At 49.7% G+C, this 24,342-nt stretch overlaps 1 protein-coding gene across 2 annotated transcripts in view; it reads left to right on the forward strand.

Moving 5' to 3' along the window:
* Positions 1-24,342, forward strand: part of TMOD1 (tropomodulin 1) — an 81,689-nt gene that overhangs the window by 36,881 nt on the left and 20,466 nt on the right. For both annotated transcript variants that reach the window (XM_046657615.1, XM_046657529.1), the window contains 5 exons: positions 3,266-3,422; positions 10,020-10,139; positions 18,598-18,687; positions 19,612-19,742; positions 21,412-21,519. In XM_046657615.1, the coding sequence (XP_046513571.1) occupies positions 3,266-3,422; positions 10,020-10,139; positions 18,598-18,687; positions 19,612-19,742; positions 21,412-21,519 (606 nt within the window). The remainder of the gene's footprint in view (positions 1-3,265; positions 3,423-10,019; positions 10,140-18,597; positions 18,688-19,611; positions 19,743-21,411; positions 21,520-24,342) is intronic.

The following is a 24,342-nucleotide window of genomic DNA, read 5'->3' on the forward strand; positions in this document are numbered from 1 at the left end:
ATACTAGACCCTTACCAGATATATGACTTGCAAAAATTTTCTCGCGCTCCACGGGTTGTCTTTTCACTTTCTTGATAGTGTCCTTTGAAGCACAAACATTTTTAATTTTGATAAAGTCCAATCTATCTACTTTTTTCTTTTGTTGCTTATTGTTTTCGTAGTATATCTAAGAAACCATTGCCTCATCCAGGATCAAGAGATTTATGCCTAATGTTTTCTTGTAAAAGCTTTATAGTCCTAGCTCTTACATGTCGGTCTTTGTTCCATTATGAGTTAATTTTTGTATACCATGTGAGGTCACATGCCATCTTTGAAAAACAAGTTAAAATGATAAATAATCATAAGTTTAAAAAATATGCAACTGTCATTGGTTTTAATTGAAAATGATATTGTTTCACCAAAGGTACTATTTAATGGAACAAATAAACTTTAACTCCTAATCAGACTGATATTCTCAACATTTACTTAAAAAATCTGACAAGCTACGAATTATTAGAAAAGGCCTTTGATGTTTTTTAAAGTCAACTGATTTCAGTCAAGATAAATGACACCATATTTTAACATGCTGTATAAGCAATATTTTTTAAATACATTGAAAACATCTGTATTCCCCTATTACAATGACGTGGGCTTCACTTTAAGACACTGGTTCTCAATCAGGGCCAGTTTTGTCCCCCAGGGGACGCCTGGCACTATGGGGAGACAATTTTGGTTGTCACAATGTGGGGAGGGGGAGCTATGGCACCATCAGGTGGGAGACAGAGATGCTGCTACGTGGCCTGCAGTGCACAGAGCAGCCCCAGATGTCAATGGTGCCGAGGTTGAAAAACTCTCCTTCAACTCAATCAGTGGCCTCTGTCAGATGTATTCGAAAAGAGACGTGAGTCTGCAAACCCTTTTCCTCTCAGTTACCACCTCGTGGGCTTCTCCTGTCACAATGCTGAGCCTCTCCGAGGCCAGAATGTGCCAGCGCCTGACTGCCATCAAAGCCCTTTACAGAGACAGAAACCTATCAGGCCGTCGCTGCTGGAGATCATCAGGAAAACACTTGCTTTCGTCCTTCACTCATTTTTTGTGTTTGTATGTTTTCACTTTTTGAATTTTGAGATAAATTTGGACAAGACATCCCTGTTCAACAGACATATTTGGGGAGCCAATCTCCTGTTGAAATGTGTTTCATCTGATTATAGAACAGTGATAATATGTAATTTGCGAGGGCTTGGCCCATGCTGAGCACTCTTCCTGCCTTAACTAATTTAATTTTCGCAACAATTCTGAGAGAGCGGCTTTCATTATTCACATTTTACAGCCGTAGAAACTTGACACACAATGAGATTAGGTGCCTTGCACAAGACCGTGCAGCTGGATTCCTCGCTCCTCCAAGTCAGGGAGTGAGCCTGACGGGGCTCAACAGTTGTCTTGGCTGGCTCATTATAGGTAATCACGGATGGATGCTTAGGGGACAGTCAGGTTGTTCTTTCATTCAGTTGTGTCACAGTAAATGCCCTGCCGTGGGAGAGGAGGAGTGGACACCCACAGCTGGCCACAGGACATCCCATCTCACCCTGGACATGCCCACAGAGGCATGGCTCACCTGGGAGCATCGTCCATCCTGCGGGTCACGGTGGGCAGTGTCCGAGGACTGCTGCTGGAGGAAAACTGGGATGTCTGTGGCATCACTTCTGTTCTTGATGCTCACCCCCAAGTCAGTCACAGCTTGATTCTCTGCCTACTGGCCTTCCTCTCAGAACATGCTCTAGCTCCCGAATGTCCCTGCTCACTGGTTGCCTGAGTCCATCTCCACATCCACCTGTGCCACTCCCCGAGCCCCTTATGTCCTATGCACAGGCCCAGCTCACCTTCAGCTCTCTCATAGTCGGGGTCACACTCTGGTCTCCAGACCTCACAGCCACTGCTCCTACTGGAACAGCACTGTGGCGTTAGCCGTGGTGAGACAGCCTGTAAAACCCGTACTGTGGCTGCGCAGTGGTCTTTCCCTCCCGTGCCAGGCACAGGCTGTCTTCGCACGCTGATATCACCCCTTGCAGACGGGCCTCACGGGAACGGGTTTGGAGAGTGTGTGCGCATAACTGACGATGTGTGTTTCGATAGTATAAGGATCAGAGATGGAATGGCTCCGTAGCTTGGCCGATTTGGGGGTGCAGCAAGAAGCGAGGTGAGGTTCTGCTCATGCCTGCCTTCCAGGTGTCCCCCGCTGCCTCTCCGCACAAGGGGGCAGGAACAACCATTAGAAATGAGGGTTGCCCTCCTTCCGCAAATCCGAAGAAAGACCCGGTTATTGTTCTAGATCTGCCCCTGAAACTCCTTGGGCAAGTCTTCCCTTGTTCTGGGCCCCACTCTCCCCTTGAAGGAAGGGTGTGTGCAGGGGATGAGCTCTAAGCATCCTTGCAACCATAACCCTCCTTGGCTCTCTAAGGTGCGGGGCCTGAGTCACAGAGAAGCCCATGCAACTCAGCCCCGCCTGAATTAGGGATCTGCTGTAGTAATGAGCCCGCACCCAGAAGCCTGCCCATGTTTGAGGAAGAGAACACGATTGGTTGATGCTATCTTTCTTGAGAGACTTATCTCCATGGGCAACGTTCAAAATATTTAACAACCAGCCTGGCCCGAGCATGGACTGTCAGGAGGAGCAGGCAGCTGGTAGGGCGTCCGGGGCCACGGCCTGAATTCAGGCCCTCCTCGCCCGCCGCGCCCACCTTGCCTGCCTCGCGTTCTGCCCAGCCTTGCCCAGCTTGTTTTCTGGGTCTGCCTCTTCCTGCCAGATTCTGCATCCAGGGGCCTCACTCGAGCCCCCTGGGCTGCTTCTCTCCCCAGCCTCTTTATACACAGCACTGTAAGTATCCTCATGCACCCGAACGCCAACTTAATCCTCTCCGTCACTCAACAGACGCTCTTGGAGCTCCCCTCTGTCCTCGGCCCCGTGTCAGCTGACCCCTAGCCCCCTCGCCTTCAGAAGAAGGTTAGAGGCTGGGAAACAGTGGACAATAAGAGACCTGAGTCCTAGCCTGGCTCTGCCCCTCGTCTGTCTGCCGTGTGACCTTGGGCAGGTCCCTGCCCCTCCCTTGTGTAGGTGTCAGGCTCCATACATCTAAAGGATCAACTTAGATTGATTCATTGAGCTCTGAGGTCCCCGGTGTTCAGTGATGAGTTTCTGGGGAAATACGAGTCTTCAGCATCTGACTGCTCTCTCTCTCTCTTTCTCTCTCTCTGTCTGTCTCACCGGCCCCCACACCCTTCACTGTAGAATGCACTGCTGCCCGCAGGCCTGAGGCAGAAGGATCAGACCACCAAGGCGCCCACGGGCCCCTTTAAAAGGGAAGAGCTCTTGGATCACTTGGAAAAGCAAGCAAAGGAGTTTAAGGACCGAGAAGATCTGGTCCCCTACACAGGGGAAAAGCGAGGTACCGAACAATGTCGCTCTTTTGAATATGTCACTCCCCATGCATCACTGAGTGCCAACTGTATGCCAGGCCCTGTGTTGGGCCAGATGTGAATGGGCCTCCTTGCCCTCATCCCTGCCTGGCCAAAAACACAAACCCAACTCCATGAGCATTGGCGCATGATGTAGATACGGTGGAGTTTTTGGGTAAACCAAGGAAGGAGCTATATCCACCCAGACCAGCCAGAGTTTCCCCTGAATTCCCTTTATCAGAGTGTCCTGACTATTTTTCATGCAAATGTAGACACTTTGGAAAGTGGGAGAGGGAGCTATTAGTCATGAGCTCGGGACACGAGCTCTAAATAAGGCCTGTCTGTGCGAACGTGGAACAGGAGGTGCCCCATCTCTGCCCTCGCTGTGCCTGCTCTTCCCAAAAGTTCCTCTCGGCCACCTGCAGCATCCCAGCCTTCATCTGGCCCTCCAAGACTCTGCCTGCCCTAGGGTGAGCTGTCTAGAACGCTCCAGGGAACAGAGCGGCACTCCCTGACCATCGAACCCTTCCAGGTCTTCCCTCTGCATTCCAGACCATCCTACTGTCCTCTCCTCTGTGCCCACCCCTGCTCACGGCACTGCTCCCCACAGGCCTCCTTCTGTTCCTCAAACATCCCAAGCTCTTTTCTACCTCAGGACCTTTGCACGTATTCCCTCCACCTGGAATGCTGGTCCTGCTCTCTGGCTCCATGCTGTCTTCATGGCTGCCTCTTCCTCCCCTGTGGGTGGGATAATGGCTAGAAACACAGCCTGGAGCTGGATGTACTTGGTCACAATCCTGACCCTACCACTTACCAGCTGTGTGCGCTTGGGTAAATTTTTAACCCTGCTGTGCCTCCATTTCCTCATCTGTAAAAGGAGGGTGATGAGGCTAATACTACCAGCCCCATGAGATGGTTCAGAGGACTGAGTTGAGATAGATATGAAGCTCTCAGGACAGTGCTGCCCGCAGCGAATGCGGAGTGGTAGCTGTTCTTATCCGCTCCGTGTCCGCCGTGCGGGCTCCTCCTTCAGGGAGGCCCCCGTGTTGTGTCTGCTCTGTGAGGACGGGCAGGCCCTGCAACGGCCCCTCCTCATTCTCTAGCTCCGGAGCCTGTGTGTCCCTCGCAGCAACCCCCACCTTATCACTCTCTCTCTACTTCCCTTGTCTCTCCCAGTGGCCTGGGAGCTCCCTGAGGGCACTCGGGCTGCTGTTGCTCACACAGCACCCCAGCACCCGGCCTGGGTACAGTGGGGCTCCGTGGAGGGTTGTTGAATGAATGAATGAATGAAAACTAAATAAATGTGTAATGAATCTTGTGGCTGCTTCCTTAGAACTTGGGCCCATGAGCACCTGGACCACGTCTGTCCTGTTCATCACTATGTCCCCGCACCTAGTAAACCCCAGCCCATGACAGGCCCCCAATAAATGTTTGTTGAATGAAAGCATTAATTGTAATTAACTAGTTGCGTGATTGTTTATTTCCGGTCTCTTCTGTTCTCCCCACCCCAAGAACATAAGGGTGGTGAGCCGGGGGTCCATGTCTGTGGCTTTTCTCTCCATGTTGGGTTAGCTCACTGCCCTGCACAGAGGAGCTGCTTGATAAATAATGAGGGGAAGGCCAGCAGGGGTGGACACGATGGGAGGACTCGGAGCCACCCCAGACCCTGGGACTGGAGCTCAGTCCAGATTTTACCAAAAACGCGGAAGTCAGGGCAGCCCAGGGGGCAGGAATTGGGAAGGACGGTATGGCCCAGGCGCCTTGGAGGGGTGGCAGGGGAGGGGGTGACCATAAGGGCTGGATGCGCCCGGTGGTGAGTGTGGGTGGGAGGCATTTTGAAGCCAAGCGCTTGTGCCAAGGGAAGCAATTTCCCGGCAGCAGATGAAGATAACAGGATCTCTGGACTTCATAGGGCCTTGAAACTCCCATTGTCCCACCTGCACATTTGAAAAATGGGGGGTCCGAGGCTGTGAGAGAGTCAGCAACGGACCTGAGTAGACAGCTGGTGAGCCGTTGCCGGTGTCCACTCCCCGGTCTGGACCACGGCGGGCAGAGCTAGAGATGGGGTGGGGGTGGGGAAGGGAATCTGGGTGGTACAGAGACCATCCTGCTGCCCCTCCACGGAATGCTGGCCTGGCCCAGAGCCTGCCTGCCTTCCTGGAGAACTGGGCTGACCCGGGGAGCGTAGCCAGAGGTTATTCTACATATACCTAAGGACAAGCCTAACAGGTTCACCAACGTCGTCGTCACCACCAGCAGCATCCTCATCACGAAGTATTTACGTGATGATCCTTGGAGTCCTTACAGGTCAAGTCAGTGGGGTCTCAGCAGAGAGCGTGGAGAAGGAGAGCTTCCTGCTCTAACAGGCAGACTCGGGCCCGTTCACTGAGCATCTACCCCACACTGGGCCTAGAGCCAGCCTGGGGCGAGAGGAAGCAGCACTCCAGTCCCCGAAAGACCCCACAGAATGTGGTAGGAGCCATAAACTGGTGCAAAGTCCTGAGGAATTTGGACCTTCATTCATTCTCATTCAGTGCGTGGGTGGGGCGGGGATCAGAATAAAGCTCCATGCAGGACATTTTTATTAGAATTAGATTTGACTGCATGTGCTGGGAAAAAAATTAAAATAAGAGAGACTTCATCAAGATGGAAGTTTAATTTTCTTTCTTTTAGAAGAACTGCATGTTAGGCATTACAGGGCTGGTAGAGCATCTTCCCTGGCATTAGGAATCAAGATCCTTTCCAGTTTTTTATTCTGCCATCCCTGCAATATGTCCTTGTCCTCATGGTCCGTCTGGCTGCTGAAGCTCCAGCCATCACATCCATATTCCAACTAGTAAGATGAAGGAAGAGAAGAAGTCCAAATCCCTCTTGTAGTGACTTACAGTCACCACCTCACTGAGGCTCCTGCCACAGGGGTGTAATCAACCATAGATCTTAAATGCTTATAGAATGTTCATCCCGGTCATCGCAGCAGTCATCTTCACAGTTGATTTTCCTTTTACCCATTTTGTTGTCTTTGTTTGTTTTGCCCTTTTCCAGATCCACCTCTGGTGGAGGTTATGATACATTTTCCCCTAGGTGATTTTCTTGTATGTTCTGCTCATATAGGTAATTGATCTTTGCTGTAAACAATTTAAACAATAAAACAAAAGTACCTTCATGCATTGCTTAACAATGGGATATGTTCTAAGAAATGCGTCCTGAGGCGATTTCGTTGTTGTGCGAACATCATAGAGTGTACTTACAAACCTAGATGGCACAGCCTCCTGCCCACCTAGGCTCCATGGTAGCGATCTTACAGGACCACTGTATTTATGCGGTTCGTCGTTGACCGAAATGTTATGTGGTGCAAGACTGTAATTCAAAGCAATTCCCTCCGCTGAGAGCTGGGCACTGATCCCATCTTAGTGACTATCCTTCCGGACATTTCCCTCTGCACTTCCCAGCCCTCCCCGCCTCGCCATTACAGCCCTGGTCCCAGTCACCATCCTCGCTCGCTGGACCATGGCAGGAGCCTCCTAACCACCTCCCAGCTTCCATCCTCACCCCCTTCAGGCTATTCACAAGCAATAGACAAAGTGAACTGGGTTTTTTTTTAATGGAGGTGAAATTCACATAACATAAATTTAACCATTTTAAAGTGAACAATTCAGTGGCATCCAGTACATCTACAATGTTGTGCAGCCACCATTTCTGTCTAGACCCAGAACATTTGCATCAGTCCCAAATAAAACCCCATACCCCATAAGCCGTCACTCCCTGTTCCTCCCAGCCCCCAGCTCCTGGCAACTATCAATCTGTTTCTCGGGATTTATCTATTCCGGATATTTCCTATAAATTAAATCATATAATATGTGACCTTGTGTGTCTGGCTTCTTTCACTTAGTGTATTGTTTTCGAGACTCGTTCATTCCCTTTTATGATTGAATAATATTCTGCAATTTGTTATCCATTCATCCGCTGATGGTCAGTTGTTTCCACTTTTTGGCTGTTGTGATTAGTGCTGCTGTGAACATTCATATGCAATTATCCGTTTGAGTCCCTGTTTTCAATTATCTTGGGTGTATACCTAGGAGTGGCATTGTTGGATCATATGGTAATTCTGTTTAATTTTTTGAGGAACTGTGAAATTGTTTTCCAAAGAGGCTGCACCATTTTACATTCTCACCAGCAATATACAAGACTTCCAGTTTCTCCACATCCTTGTCAGCACTTGCTGTTTTCCATTTTGGTTTTTGGTCTTGATTATAGCCATCCTCATGGGTGTGAAGTGGTGTCTCATGGTGGTTTTGATTTGCATTTCCCTAACGACCAATGATGCTGAGCATCTTCTCAGGTGCTTGCTGTATATCCTCTTTGGAGAAATGTCTATGAGGCCCTTGTTAATTTTTAAATTGGGTTGTTTTCTTTTTGTTGTTGAGTTGTAAAAGTTCTTTACATATCCTGGAGAGTAGACCCTATCAAATATATGATTTGTGAATATCTTCTCTAATTCTGTATGTTGTCTTTTCACTTTCTTGATTATGTCCTTTGATGCACAAAAGATTTAAATTTTGATGAAGTCCAATTGATCTATTTCTTCTTTTGTTTCTTGTTCTTTTGTTGTCATATCTAAGAATATATTGCCAAATCGCAGGTCAGGAAGATTTACACCTATGTTTTCTTCTACGAGTTTTATACTTTTAGCTGTGATTATATTTAAGTCATTGATCCATTTTCATTTCGTTTTTGTATATGGTGTGAGATAGGGGTCCACCCTTCTGCATGTGGATGTCCAGTTGTCCCAGCACCACTTCTTGAAGAAACTGTTCTTTCCCAATTCAACGGACTTGGCTCCCTTGTCAAAAATCAATTTACCAGAGATGTCTGAGTTTATTTCTGGACTCTCAATTCTATCCCATTGTTTATGTATCTACCCTTATGTCAGTGCCACACCGTTTCACTTTGCGGTAATTTTTGAAATCAGGAAGTCTGAATCCTCCAGCTTTGCTTTTTTATCAGCATTGTTTTGGCTATTCAGGGCCCCTTGCAATTCCATGCAAATATGGGGATTGGCTTTTCCATTTCTGCAAAAGACGGCCACTGGAACTCGGATGAGGGTTGCCCTGAGTCCGCAGACTGCTTTGGGCAGCTTTGCCATCTGGATATTGTCTTCCAGTCCATGAACTCGGGATGCTTTCTGTCTATTTAGGTTCCTTTAGTTTCTTTCAACAATGTTTCATAGTGTTCCATACACAAGTCTTTCACTTCCTTGATTAAATTTATTTCTATGTATTTTATTCTTTTCGATGCTATTGTAGGTGAAATTGTTTTCCTAATTTTCCTTTCAGATTGTTATTGCTGGTACAGAAACACCACTTATTTTTATATGTTGATGTGTACCCTGCAACGTTGCTGAATTCGCTTACTAGATCCAACAGTTTTTTGTGGAATTTTTTAGGGTTTTCTACATATAAGATCACGTCTTCTGCCCACAGGGATAATGTTACTTCTTCCTCTCCAGTCTGGATGCTGTTTATTTCTCTGTCTTGTCCATTTACTCTGGCTGGAACTTTCAGTACAGTGTTGATGGCAGAAGTGAAAGCTGGCCTTCTCAGCTGATGACCTTAGGGGCTCATGTCCTCATCTGTCAGGTCCCAGCTCATAGGCCATCATCACAGTGAGGTTCCCTGACCACCCCACCCAAAATAGCTGCGCCCTAGTCTGGGAGCTTCCTAGTCTTTTGCTGTGCTTTATTTTCCTCCATGATGCTTAATACCGTCTGATAGCCTTGCGGGCTTGCGTATTGTCTGCCTCCTTTTGCTAAATTGTAAATTGGTCACTGCTATTCCTCAGCCTCTAGAAAGATGCCTGGCACACAGGAAGCACTCAATAAATATCTGTTGCATGAATAAATAAATAAATAAATGGAATTCCATATACATGGAATTAAATTGCTTGTGCTATTTTGTAAACTTGCTTTTTCATACAACGTTTTGTCTTGGCATTTTCCTTCTTGGTAAGTGGAGATCTCTGCCATCCTTTATAGTAACTCCTGGAACCCCTTGGTGTGGATGCCCCGTGATTTCCTCAGCAGTCCCCACTGGTGATCATGGTGGTGACCTTGTAGGTGCCTCTTTGCTCCCTTGTTCCATTATGAGTCTGACACTTTAAAAATAAAATGTCCCATGAGGCAAGGATATATTTTTGCTTCCTATTTCTCTTTTAATAATCTGAGTGTATTTTATTTATTTTGTTTAGAAATGTTTCTAAATTCTTCTCTCATATCAGAACCATCGGTTTAGGGCTTCCCAGGCCCTGGCATTCTATTATATTTTTCTTTCGTTATCTTTTTCGACTGACAGGTTGTTTAATGTCCAGTGTCTCCAATAGCGAGCAGTCTAGTCTGACCAAGTTACAAAGTCGTTGTTTTCAAATGTGAAAGGTGCTTTGTTGGAGGCTTTGTACTTTGGGGAAGTTCGTCACTGGGTCCCCAGGGGGAGGAACATCAAGGGATGCACAGGGTTCTGGGACCATCCCTCGGGACCTCGCCAGAGGTGCCCCAGCGCAGCCGCCGCCCTGTAACGACACTCGTGTGTTTACAGGAAAAGTCTGGGTTCCCAAGCAGAAGCCGATGGATCCGGTGCTGGAGAGTGTGACGCTGGAGCCGGAGCTGGAGGAGGCCTTGGCAAACGCCTCAGATGCGGAACTCTGTGACATCGCAGGTAATTCCAGAAGCTTCCTCATGTCCTCCAGAAAGGTTTGATCCACATCTGCAGGGAGCCTTGGATTGTTTATTTCAACATAAACACCCTCTCTGTTTCTAACAAGGACTAGACGAGACCAAGAATATAGGAATAGAAATCCATTATCAAAAACTAAAACGAGGAAAATAGAGATAAAACCACCCACACCCATCACCCCAGGAGCCATCTGTTGTTGCCACAAGACCCCATCCAGAGGGATGCAGAAGCATCCCAGGGAGGCCAGCAGGGCCCTTTAGCAGCCACTGCACCCAGCCCTGCCCAAGCCGCCCGGGAGGAGAGCGAGAGCGGCACAGACAGGGCCCGGCCTCCGGGGCTTGAGAGGCTCACAAAGGGCTCGGGCAGTCATGTGATTTCACAGCTTTCACAGCTCAGAGAACCGAGCTTTGAGGCCATCACCACATAGCTCATGTTTGTGCACCACTCTCCATCTTCGTGTGTGTTTCCATACGACCTTCCCAAACAGCCCCTAAAATTCCAGAAGGTGACCTGAAACGCGGAGCCCTTCGCCACCCGCCCCGTCTCCTTATTACAGTCTAGTCTCTGCCCCACGTGCCCTGTGTTCTGTCCCCTCCCGCCCCCCCGGGTCAGGCTCTGGCCACAGCAGATGCCCTGTGTGCCCACCATCCTACAGGCTCCCTGGACCATGGCTGGGGGCGGGGTGCGGGGGGTGGGCCATTTTATTCTGCAGACCTGGGGGCTATGAGCCCTCACCCAGATGTGACAGGAGGCGGGAGGGGGAGAGTGGGAGCCGGAAAGGAAAGGTGGGGTCGACTGTGACTCTCTAGCTATGACAGTGAGGTCAGGGCAGGAGTCAAGGAAGGTTCCAGATTTCTGGCTTCAGAGACTAAGTGGATGTTGGTGCCACTGATAAAGGCGGGTGTATCCTTCTGTTCTGGCTGCCATAACAAAACACCACAGGCTAGGGGCTGAAACAACGGAAGTTTTCTCACAGTTCTGGAGGGTAGAAGTCCAAGATTAAGGTGTCAGCACATTTGGTTTCTTCTGAGCCCTCTCTCCTTGGCTTAGAGGTGACCACATCTCACTGTGTCCCTCTTTGCCCTCCCCCTCCTCAGTGTCCCTTGTGTGTCGTAATCTCCTCTTCTTATAGAGACAGAGGGGGTTGAGGCCCACCCTAGCAGCCCCATTGTAACTTAATCACCTCTTTAAAGACCTCATCTCCAAATACACTTATAAGTTCTAAGGTATTGCTGATTCAGACTCCAGATATGCATTTTGGAGGGACGCACTTCAGCCCCTAACAGTGGGGGAGGAGCAGGGTTAAGGAAAATACTGAGTTCAGATTGGGATGTTTGGAGTTTGAGGTGCCTGTGGGCCATGCAGGCGGGGACAGCTGTACCTCAAAGTCTTGAGTTCTGCGAGGGGTCCACGCTGGAGCCCTTGTGGCATCATTAACATAGAGACGAGGGCATCGTCAGCATTAGAACATATCAGTTTCCGGGAGAGGACATGACAGGAGTGAGGGCCTGGGGCTCTGGGGGCAAGTGCCCTGGCCGGGGTAGAAGCCTGTGAGAGGTGAGGAGTGGCAATGGGGCAATGGTCACCCTGGGGGTCAGTTTGCCGCAAACGGGCTGGGAATCAAAGGCCAAATCAAGATGGGCAGAACCTAATGCAAAAGCTAGAGAGACAGAATGAGGGTTCAGGGCTGGCCGGGACGCTCAGAGGTGTGTGAGGCCACCAGTGCTGGGGACGCGGCGGCTGCAGCTATCTTCTGCCTCCTCCCATCCTCCTGCTTCTCGTGGGTGTTGTACATGAGTCCTGAAGCCTTCGTGGGGGGGCGGGGAGAGTGGCTGTCAGCTGTCGTGGGACCGTGGGGGAGGGGCAGTGAGAAGACTCAAGGACGCACAAGGGGTGACGCTGTGTGCCGGTGGTCAAAGCGGGGCCGCAGGGACCCGAGGAGTGAATGGGGAGAGCGGATGTGTAGACTCTGAGTCCAAACAACCCTTTCCTCCGGAAGTGGAAAATTGGGGAAAGGACAAAGGACAGTGGCTTGAGAGGTGTCAGGGCTGAGAGAGAAAGGTTTTCACTCCCGCTGTGAAGCACACAGGCAGTGAGTGTTTCACCCAGTTGGAAAGGGAACACTGAACCCGGGGAACTTAATCAGTGTGCTTTGCAGTGCACGATTTGTTTCGTCAGAAGCCACACAGGTCATGCTAGATCCCACATTATGCTCATGTATTTCGACCCAACCACTTCCCTGCTGGGGTCCCCTTGACTTCCGGTTAACCTGTGCAGCAAGGAGGCGGTGAGTGACCCCGTGGTCCAGCATCTCCACACTGACTCACCCTGGAGCTGTTTTTATCCTGGTCCTTCCCTGAGCCCCCTCCGGGACGCCACTCCCCTCACTGGGCAGCGCAGAGGGATTATCAGATAACGCCCCTGTTCAGAACCACCAGTTCCCGTGCCAAAATAGAACTGCAATATTGCGCTACGTTTCTGTGTTGATTTCTTAAAACCATTTCTCTTTATTTTCGTTGGCGTGACTAATTATTAATATCTGTTCATGATACCATACCCTTCCGATGTCCAGAAAGAACAGGGAGAGCTGTAAGTCGACACCAATGTTAACTGCTGACCTCGGGCACCTGCCACTGTACATCAGCCATTTGAAAGGTGACAGTGTCTCTGGGAAGGAGAGACTGAATATTTGTTGGGCAACTATGTCCCAGGTGCTGTGGGAGTTTCTCCCAATACCTTGGTGCATTTATTGCTCACAACAGTCCTAAGAAGTAAATGTTATTGTCCCCATTTGACAGATGGAGAAAGTAGGCACGGTGAGGTTAAAGGTCTTGCCCACGGGGTCTGAACCCAGGCAGCTTCGTTCTAGGGCCCACTGGCAGTGGAGCCTCAGTAAAGCATCCTGGGTGGGGGACGTGGACACAGAGGGTGGTAAGAGCAGGTGCTGGGCCATGTCTCCCAGCCGGCTGGGGAGGGTTGGGCCACATTAGGAAAGGCTCTCGATTAAGACATTGACACCTGAGCCTAGGAGAGTCTTGGGGAGGATGGGTGAAAGCAAGGGTTTGGGCAGAGAGGTGGTAGTGCTGGGAGCATGGGGGACGTAGGAGGCAGACCCCAGGTAAGGCCAAGGGCTGAGGTGGAGCAGGGGGATTGCGTCTGAGATGTGGCTCCTCCGAGAGACCAGCTGTTCCCAGTGCTGGGTCAGAGGCCCAAATGCCGAGGTGGTGCCAGGCGTTCTAACCTGAGGCACCAGAAAACAGAGCTGGGTGGCTGCAAGGAGAGCTGCTCTGCCCTGAGTCCATTTCAAAGATGCTGCAAGAGATGGAGGTGGGACATCTTGCTGAAGCACTGAGTGGGACAAGCCCACCACAGAGTGGTGGGGAGAGGGGCTTCGGAGCCTTTCTGGATGAGGGCTTGGCCGGAGCCAGGAGTGTGGATGACTCGTTAAAGAAAGAGGTGGGAAGAGGAGGGCACGAGGTCTGCAGGTCCTCTGCAGTCTGAGACTTGACTCCCAGGCGGAGCGCTGCCATTACTCCACCTTTCTTTGTTCACCCATTCACACATCAACACCACTCAGCCAGGGCACCCCCACTGCGTGCCAGGCTGTGGACACCAGCCCTGGGGAAGGAAGGCATCAGAAGGAAAGAGTCCCCGCACCCTGCTCCTGCCCGCGCGGAGCCGACATTAAACACAGACTGAGGTCCCTATGACAGGTGACAGAGAGTCTCATAAGGAAACAAGGACGGGGGGCCAGAGAGGGGTCTGGTTAGTTGAACTTGGGGGACAGTGCCCCAGGCGGGTACACAGCTGGAGCGGCTCCTGGCTGGAGAACAGGTGCCCCTCTGAGCTGCTTGCTTCGCAGGCGCGTGCCGCAAGCTTGATGTTTGGTGATGACAGAACCTGTAGGAGGACACCCAGCAGATGCGTCACACTGACTCAGGGGTGACCTGAGTAAGGCAAGGCTCATGAACCCCCATTTGTTCATTCGTTTTCTTGTTTGTGCATCATTCCTGTGTTCATTCATTCGCTCATGGAGTCAGTGTGCATTGTTGAACTCCTGCCATGTTCTAGGATGAACCGGATCCAGCCCTTGCCCTTGGGGGGCCCAGAATGCAATGAGGAGGACAGACCAGAAACTTGTCCATGAGAAGCGTCACCGCAGGGTGATGAGCAGAATGCACAGGCCCTGACAGTGCTAAGTTCTTGGCATGTGGCCTTGGGTGTAGCCTGGAGGCCACTGGGAGTCACTGCAAGCACTTGGCATTCTTAATGCCTCCCCTCCCCAGTCAGGGATGTGATCCTGGCTCACCTCTAGGGACCCTTCCGGTGGGGCAGGACCCAACAAGGAATCAGGGTAGGAGACAAACCCTTCAAAAGGGCCAACCCCCAGGCCACCCCCAGGGGCAGTTGGCACCCCTAGCTCTGTGCCTATCGGAGGCAGGCCTAGCCAGACTGCTCCCCGCCCCCCCAACTGCTTCTGGTGCACTTTTGTGTCCTTAGGCACCTGTTCCCTTCTACAAGAGGCAGGGTGTGGCTTATCTTGGAGCCAATCAACTGCCCTGGAGTCCTGGGCTGGAGCCAGCTCCTCCCACCCATTCCTAAGCTGCAGGATGACGCCCTCCAGCCGGCCGTTGCCCAGAGCGAGGCCGGCGGCTGGCCGCTGGCAAAGCCGCAGATGCGGCCGCTCTCTCTACATCCTGAGTGGAATGAAGAACTGAGTGAGCCCTGCCAAGCCAGAGACAGGAAGGAGAACTCGATGTTCTTTTGCAGAGTTCAAAAATAGTTCTTTTTTGAGTTTTGAGGAAGATCTAGAGTTTTTTTTTAAAAAATCATGTTCCTCAGTGCTAAATTCAGCCTTGCCAATATCTACAAAGAATGAAGCGGCAGGCGCTGTGGGTGTGCTGTCTTCCTCCATCACTCACTCTTGGTGCCGTGCAGGATGCCTCGGGCGGGCGAGGGGAGGGCCTGCTGGCTCCCGAGCCCCCAAGCTATTCCTCAGCAGGGGAGGTTCAGCTTGCCCCCCACCCCGCCTCCCTCCCTTCCCTCCTCCTTTCCTTCTTGGAACCCGAATTTCCTCTGAACTGCAAAAGGATTTTTTTCTTCTTAGGGCTGCTGTTGACATGTATTACCTCCTAGAATATATGCCATCTGGCCTTAGAATTCCAACATTGAGGGCAATCTTTGAACTTTAGAACTGCTGGTGACCTAGCGTGTGCAGGAGTGGCTGGAAATGCTGATTTAGAAGCCAGGCGGGTCCTCGCCCGAGGGTCTTTGAGAAACCATTCAGTCTTGAGCCTGCTGGGAAAGTGGGGTCGGCAGCACCTGCCCTGGATGCTAGTTGTAAGAATCCGACAGGATCAGCAGACCAGGTGTCGTGTGACTCAGTCCTATGTAACGGCGAGAGCCAGCCTTCAGGCACACTCCAGTTTACAGGCGAGAAAACCGAGGCCCTGAAAGCGGAAATGACCTGGGCAGGGTCACCAGCAGTTAGTGCCAAGGCCCAGGCTGGGCCCTGGTCTCCTTCCTCTGTCCCCTGGCGCTTCCTTGTAAGCTTCCTGCCTCTGCCCCCATTTCTGGACCATGATGGGAAGCTATCATCAGAGCACAAAATGCATTTTCCGTTTTCCACCTCTTCATACTCTCTAAGTGACACCAGCCAGCCGTATGAGGTTACATCTTCCCTATGATCCCCAGCAACCTTTCCAAACTGTTTCCCAAACCTAGAACCCCAGCAGCAGCCCAGAACCACCAGGAGCTGCTCCCTGCACGGGAGCTCGAAGAGCCAGCTGCAGACGTGACTGGCAGCCGTCGGATTCACCTGGCGCTGCCTCAGCCCTCAGCTCCCACTGCCCGCTTAGAGCAGCCTGAATTAAAGTCACCAAGAGCTTGGAAAAATTCAGCTGGCTCTCTCCCTGCCCGTTCCCCTGAGCAGTGAGCAGGCGGGTCTAATTTTAGTGGAGAAGACTCTGAGAATATGAGACGCGAAAGGGTCTTGGAGATGATCTCACCTTGTGGTTCTCAAACCCCAGTGAGCATCAAAATCATCCAAGGAGATTAAAAATATCTCTCCGGAGATTTGGATCGGATATTTCTGAAAGCTCCCAGGGGATTTGTATGTGCAGCCATGATCGAGAACCAATGATCTTGTCTCACCCTTTATTGTACAGAGGATGCTGAAGCCCAGAGAGGGGAGGGGACTTGCCCAAGGTCACACAGCATCCGGGGCATAGTCAGGACTGGAAGCTGGGTCTCCTGACTCTTCACTAAGGGCTGTCATGTTGTCTCTCTAACTAGAAATCATGTCTAATGAAATGGCTTGGGGAATTTAAAAAAATCAGTGAGTATTTACCAAATGCCATACGCTAGAAGAGGTAGAAGAGAGAGAACATTCTTCCCTGCCCTCCAGAAGCCTACAGTCCCGCGGAGCAAGTACACATGAACTCAGATGTCTCTATGGCTGTGTAGACATGTGCTGCGAAAAGGATACCAGGTGCTGCGGGAAGTGTCCCGCAGAGATGGGAAGGAATCCAGGAGGACTCCCTGGGGGAGAAGGTCTTGAAGAATGGGAGGTAGAGTTGTTAGGTCAAATACAGGATGGTCTGTTGGATTTGAATTTCAGGTAAACAGTGGATAAGTTTTTAATGTAAGTAGGCCCCAAATACTGAATGGGACTAAAACATTATATACTAAAACATTATTCATTGTTTATCTGAAATTCCAATTTAGCTGGGTGTTCTGTATTTTTATTTGCTAATTCTAGCAATCCTACTGGGGGCACTTCAGCAGCGGACACTGCAAATGAAGAGAGCATCGCCAGCATGGGGATGGCATTGGCGGAGGCAGGAGAATGTACTGAGCAGCGGCCGTTTGTGTTACTGGAACAGAAAGGCTGTGGGTGAGGGACAAGGCTGTTGAAGCAGGGCCAGCTCCAGGAGGCCAGTGAAGCCAGGCTCTGGGGTCACAAGCCACCGCCCTCCCACCTGGATGGCTGAAACAGCCTCAGTGCCCCCATGTCCTTCCCTCCCTTCTGTGGTCACATCTCCAGACACAGCCAGAGTAACAGTCACAGAACTCAAGTGACACCATCTCAGTCCCTGCTAAGGCCTCAGTGGCTTCCCAGGCAGCACCCAGAAAAAGACACCCAAACTCCCCGCCTCATCCTAGACGTCCCTGCAGGATCCAACTTTCCCATTTGAATAAAATCTGCTGCAATGGTCTGTCGTGAGGACTCAGGGGTGAGCGTCAGCCTCTCAACCTTACCGGCCCATTGAAACTACCTGGGGAGCTTTACAAAAGGCAGATGCCTGGGCCGAGGTTGTGGTTTAGTTGGTCTGGGGTCGGCCTGGGCATCAGAGTTCCAGAGATTCCCCTGTGGTTCCAAAGGGCAACCTGACGGAATCACTGATTACAGAGTGTCCTCTGGCCTGCAGCAGGTGCTCAGAGAGTGGGGATGCTGCCGTCCACCGCGTGTCCAATTCATCTCTGTCCCTCCTCCGCCGCCCCTCCCTCCCTGGCCTTCGGCTCTCTGAGCGAGGGCTTTCCCACCCGCCATTCCCTCTGCCCAGAACGTTCTACCTCCTTTTTCTTAACTTGGCCAACACTTGCTCATTCCTCCCATCCCGAGTCCCTCTGTCCTAGTCTCCTGGAACACACCGAACTTTTCCTTTCCAACACTGACCCGACTCTGTGCTTCTGTTTTTAATTGCGTAGGTACCTGCCTAGCGTCTCTCCCTACGTAAGGTACATGGGCAGGGACTCTGTCTTTCCTGTTCTCTGCTGTCCCCCTGGAGCTGGGCACGTAATGCCAACACTCAATAAATAACAAATGAATGGACAAAAGGATGACAGCACGGGGATGATGTGGTCAGATTTGCATTTCCAGAAAGATCTTTCTGGATGCTCTGTGCTGAATGCTGGGGGATGGGAGGGTAGGAAGAGACTGGGACCAGGACACCAGTGATTGCACAGCTGTGATAATGCAGCTGAGAAATGACAGGGCCTCAACCAGGACTGAGGTGATGGAGTGGAAGGTGGCACAGATGAGAGACACTATATGGAAGGGTGGGGATTCAGGGGGCTGCCATGTGACTGGGGTTCTACCCTGAGGGACAGGCAGGATGACAAGATGGAAGGTGATCCTAAGGAACAGGCTGTTGCCAGGAAAGACGAGTTCTGTTTTGGCCAAATGGGGTTGGACATGCCAGTGGGACATCAGGGGACAGCTAGGAACTTGAGGCTGGGGACTAGAGAAGCCGAGGCTGGGTGTAGAGATTAGAGAGTCATGTAAATAGACATGAGAGTAACAATCAAATAAAGTTTAAGTTTTCATGCAAGTTTCTTGCCATTTCTGTGAGCAAAAATTCCTAGGGTGCAGCACATTAGCACCCAGAAGCCTCTTGCGTCTGAGAGGCAAGCCCCTGTCCTTCCCCTGTGCCCGCAGCTATCCTGGGCATGCACACGCTCATGAGCAACCAGCAGTACTACCAGGCCCTGGGGAGCAGCTCCATCGTGAACAAGGAGGGACTCAACAGTGAGTACGCGGCCCGGCCTGCCAGCTTCAGCACCCCTCCTCTGCCCCAGCGGGGCCCCTTGGAAGGGAGAGCTGTCCTCACCTGTCTTGCTTCTCCCACCCACCCATGCTCTCTCACTCACTGCAGAAGTTTTAAATATTATGTAGCCAAATCTACCCACCTTTCTCTGTCACTCTCCTGGGTTGTGTGTCTTGTTTACGAAGGCCTCCACCCCAATATTATAAAAATATCCTCCTACATTTTATTCTGAAAGTTTTTGAGGTTTACTTCTTAGATTCAACTTGTTAACCCACCTGGAGTTCATGTTTATGTGTTGTGTGAGATGAGAGCGAACTTTCATGATTTAATGGCTATCCCATTGTCCCAACGCCATTCTCTGCATAGTTCATCCTTTAACCACTGGTTTGGGACTCCACCTTGATCATAATTTCCACGTGCCCACATGGGTCTGTCTCTGGGTCCTTCCTCTGTTCCACGAGTCTCCTTGTCCTTTCCAGTGCCAATATTGCATTGTCTTAATTGCTCCACTGCATTGTTCCCAGCTGGTGTTTTGGCCCCAGAGAGAAACGAGGGTGCCAAAAGAATCATGGCCTGTCCCTCTAGAAGCCGTGTGCATCTCACAGGGGCCATTTTATCCTCCAAGAGCCCACTGAGCACAGGTGAAAGGACTGCTCACGCTCTACAAATGAGGCCACAGAGGTTCAGAGCTCACTGAGTAATTCGCCAGTCTCGCAGGACGTCAAAGACAGAGCCACAGGGGGCTGGCCCCCGCACAGGGTCTCCCCAAGCATCGCCCCCCGGGAACCCCTGCCACACGCAGCTTCACGGTCCCTGACCTCTGCCGCCACTGCCTCCCGGCGTTCTTGTGTTGAGGGAAAGCCGTCCCCCTCTGTGAGCCACCTCCCTTTTGTCTGCCATTCTAGGTGTGATCAAACCTACACAGTACAAGCCTGTGCCGGACGAGGAGCCAAATTCAACAGACGTAGAGGAAACGCTGGAGCGGGTAAAGAACAACGACCCGAAACTTGAAGAGGTTAACCTCAACAACATCCGGGTAAAGTCCGTGTTATTTCACTTCACCTGTGGGGCGGGGAAAGCCAGGCCAGGCCCTGTGTCACCCAGACGCGGACAGCCCAGGCTTGGCTGTGCAGAGAGAACAGGGTCCTGCTCGGGCTCTGGGTGCTTCTGGACCAGGAATAGGGGCAAAACCTTTAAGAGGGGCGGACAGTGTAAACCAGCGCATCCCAGAGTCCTGGTTTCTATCGGAGGACTGACATCGGGCCCAGATGTTCACCCCGGGCCAACCCAGCTTCGACTCTGGAAACCTGCCATGTTATTCAAAACACTGAGAGCTTCTCCAAGATAAAATCATGAGTCAGACACACATGGCTGCTCGGGGTCTCAAGGCTGGAAAAGCCCAGTGCCCACCAGGCTTGCGGGCGCGTGGGAGGGGCCCACCCCAGACCAGCGTTGCTGCTGTATCATGCACGTATTCAGCCTCATTCTGTGGCCCTGGAAGGGAGATGTTGGCCCAAATGTCCAAAGACATGTTCCAAGCCACTGGCCCATATCTCTCTGGATGTTTCCTGTGTGACCACCAAGGGCAGAGAGGGACAGATGGACAGGCAGTCCCACCCTGGACAGGCTGCAGGAGCAATTCAGAAGCAGGCCCAGCTGCCTGCCCACCTGCTCAGCCCAGAGGCCAGCGGGATTAGTTCCGGGAGGGTGTAGGGGTAAGACAAGAAGCGGGCCCCTCGCTCCCCAGCTCCTCTTTCCTCTCTTCTCTGCTTTCTTTTACGTGGCTGCCAGCCCCTGGGCACAATCAGATTGGAAACCTGTGCCTGTAGTGTTCTCCTCCCTGGCCTCCCGGGGATCTGCTCCCGAGGGGAGCTAAAGTGACGCTCTGAAATGAGAGAGCCGTGAAAACACAGCCAGCTTCTCTCTCGGGGCCTGCATTGTCTGCCGCATGCCCAGTGGAGGACACGGGCACAATTCAGCACCGTGCACGCTAGCAGTGCATATCGGCCTGGACTGGCCTGGGTGTGGAACCTGGCCACGGCCCTGCGCATTCTCCCTGGGGCTTTAGGCAAGGGCTCAGCCCTCTCCAGGCCTCAGTTTCTCCTCGGCACATGACACACTTGGACTAGATCGGTGGATTTCACCTGAGAAGATTAAAATATACATGCCAGTGCCCAGACCTGCCCCCAGAGATGCTGATTTTATGGGTCTGGGGCAGGCCAAGCATCAGCATTCTGTAAAAGTTCCCCAGGGGCCTCTGACGCGCAGTGGAGCTGAGACCCCCCCTGGGACAGATGTCTCTTAGAGGTCATCTAGTGCAACCCCCTACCTCAGTTTTTCAGAAACATGCCCAGAGAGGGGAAGAGATTTCCCCAGAGTAACAGGGCGAGTCAGAAACGTTGCCAGTGGCTGGGGCGGAGGCCAAGCCCCCCATACACCTCTGCATCCTCTGCCTTGACTTTTTCCTTCTCCAGCCTCCGTGTATACAAAGAGAGACTTGCAGGTCCTATCTGAAATTGTCAGGGATTTTCTCAATCTGTTTACCAGAAAGTTCTCCCCAAATCTCAGCCGTTTGGGGCAGAGCTGGAAGCCTTTGCCCATTCAGCTTTTGGTCAGAGACTCGCAGGAATCAGGCTGCGTGTGTGAGACAGTTCCCCCCATCCGTCCGCCTAACCTGCCCCCATCCCTGCCTGCTTTCTCTGCAGAATATCCCCATAGCCACCCTCAAGGCATACGCAGAAGCTCTGAAGGACAACTCGTACGTGAAGAAGTTCAGCATCGTGGGGACACGGAGCAATGACCCTGTGGCATTTGTATGTACCTTTCTGTTCCACTGCATTGAGAGTGGGGGACGTAGCAACAGAAATGTTGGTGCTTGTGGCCTCAGGACCGGCCATATCCCAGTGATGAACAAGGAGCCTTGAGTGGTGTAGTGAAGGCACTGGGCTAGGAGCCAGGAGAGGACGTGGACAGAAGGGCCCTCTGTACATTATCCTAGTGACTCTCCACCACCACCCTGATCCCAGGGGTGCAGTTCTCCCCACTTTTCAGTTAAAGAACCTGGGGTGCAGGGAGGTCAGCCAGCTTGCTTTGTCCAAATTTGCACAGCAAGCAAGAGATGGAGCTGAGAATGAAATGCAAGTCACGTTGACCCTAAAGCTGGCTCTCTCTCCGCACAGCACGTCACATTTGGATAAGGACCTGCCCCTCCCTGGGCCTCTGTTTCTCTATATCTAAAATCATTGTCTTCATCAGTGGGTCCCGAAGAGCAATTTTATTTGTTTTTTACCCATGTCTTAAAGATATTGCTGATCAAATTACATTGTACTTATTATAAAGTAGCCATCATTTCTTTTTTTTTTCCAAACATTCAGCATGTATTTACTAAGAGTCTGTCTGTGCCCAGCACTGAATTAGGTAACCAGATGGTAGCAATCAGTTTGGTGATATCCATAAAATAACTGGGGTTTTGATTGAGATTACATTGAATCTTGTAGATCAAGATGGGAAGAACTGACATCTTGACAATGGTGAGTCTTCTTATGCATGAACATGGACTATCTCTCCATTTGCTTAGTTCTTCTTTGATTTCGTTCATCGGAATTTGGTAGTTTTCCTCATATAGATCTTGTACATATTTTGTTAGCTTTATACCTAATAATTTCATTTTTGGGGTGCTAATGTCAATGATAGTGTTTTTAATTTCAAATTCCACTTGTTCATTGATGATATAAAGGAAGACAATTGACTTTCGTATATTAATTTTGTATCTTGCAATCTTGCCATAATCACTTATTAATTCCAGGAAGGTTTTTTGTAGATTCTTTTGAATTTTCCACATAGACGATTATGTCATCTGCAAACAAAGACAGTTTTATTTCTTCCCTTCTAATCTGTGTACCCTTATTTCCTTTTCTTATCTTATCACACTAGCTAGAAGTCCTGTCACGATGTTGAGGAGTGGTGAGGGGGGTGTCCTTGCCTGGTAGTTGATCTTGGTAATAAAGGTTTGAGTTTCTTTCCATTAAGTATGATGTTAACTGCAAGGTTTTTGTAGCTATTCTTTTTCCAGTTGAGGAAATTCTCCTCTGTTCCTAGTTTACTGAGAGTTTTCATCATGAGTGGATGTTGGATTTGTCAGATGCTTTTTCTGCATCTACATGTTTGATCATGTGATTTTTCTTTTTTAGTGTGTTGATGTGATGGATCACATTAATTGATTTCCAAATGTTGAACCAGCCTTTCATACCCATGATAAATCCCACTTGGTCATGGTGTATAATTCTTTTTTACAGTGTTGGATTTAATTTGCTATTTTTTTGAGGATTTGTGCATCTATGTTCATGAAAGATTTTGGTCTGTAGTTTTCTTTTTTTGTAATGTCTTTGCCTGGTTTGGGTATTGGGATAATGCTGGCCTCCTAGAATGAGTTAGGAATTTTCCTTCTGCTTCTATCCTATGAAGAGATTGTAGAGAATTGGTGGAATTTCCTCCTTACATGTTTTGTAGAATTCACCAGTGATCCCATCTGGGCCTGGGGCTTTCTGTTTTGGAAGGTCACTAATGGTTGATTCAATTTCTTCAATAGATAAAGGCCTATTCAGGTTGTCTATTTCTTCTTATGTGAGCTTTGGCAAATCGTATCTCTCAAAAAATTGGTCCATTTCATCTAGGTTATCAAATTTGTTGGCATAGAGTTGTTCATAGTATTCCTTTATTATCCTTTTAATTTCCATGGGATCTGTAGTGATGTCCCCTCTTTCATTTCTGATATTAGTAACTTGTGCCCTCTCTCTTTTTTTTAGTTAGCCTGACTAGTGGCTTATTGATTTTATTGGTCTTTTCAATGAACTAGCTTTTGATTTCATTGATTTTCTCTATTGATTTCCTATTTTCTATTTCATTGATTTCTGCTCTAATTGTTATTATGTATTTTCTTCTGCTCACTTTGAATTTAATTTGCTCTTCTTTTTCTAGTTTCCTACGATAAAATCTTAGCTTACTGATTTTAGATCTTTCTTCTTTTCTAATATATGCATTAAATGCTATAAATTTCCTTCTAAGCACTGCTTTTGCTGGATCCCACAAATTTTGATGTTATGTTTTCATTCTTCGTTTAGTTCAAAATACTTTTTAATTTCTCTTGAGATTTCTTCTTTGCCCCATATGTTATTTGGAAGTCTGTTGTTTAATCTCCATATATTTTGGGATTTATGCACACACTTATCATTCCATTACTGATTTCTAGTTTAAGTCCATTGTGATATGAGAGCAGGCATTGTATGATTTCTCTTCTTTTAAATTTGTTAAGGTGTGTTTCATGGCCCAGAATGTGGTCTATCTTGGTGACTGTTCCATGTGAACTTAAGAAGAATGTGTATTCTGCTGTTGTTGGATTAAATAATCTACAGATGTCAATTATATCCAGTTGATTGATGGTGCTGTTGAGTTCAATTATGTCCTTACTGATTTTCAACCTGCTGGAGGGTGTTGAAGTTCCCAACTCTTGTAGTAGATTCACTTATTTCTCCTTGCAGTTCTGTCAGTTTTTGCCTCACATAGTTTGACGCTTTGTTGTTAGGCACATACACATTAAGGATTGTTATATCTTCTTGGAGAATTGTGTATCATTTCAT

The sequence above is a fragment of the Equus quagga genome, chromosome 1 (genome assembly GCF_021613505.1).
Source record: "Equus quagga isolate Etosha38 chromosome 1, UCLA_HA_Equagga_1.0, whole genome shotgun sequence".
Lineage (NCBI taxonomy): Eukaryota > Metazoa > Chordata > Mammalia > Perissodactyla > Equidae > Equus > Equus quagga.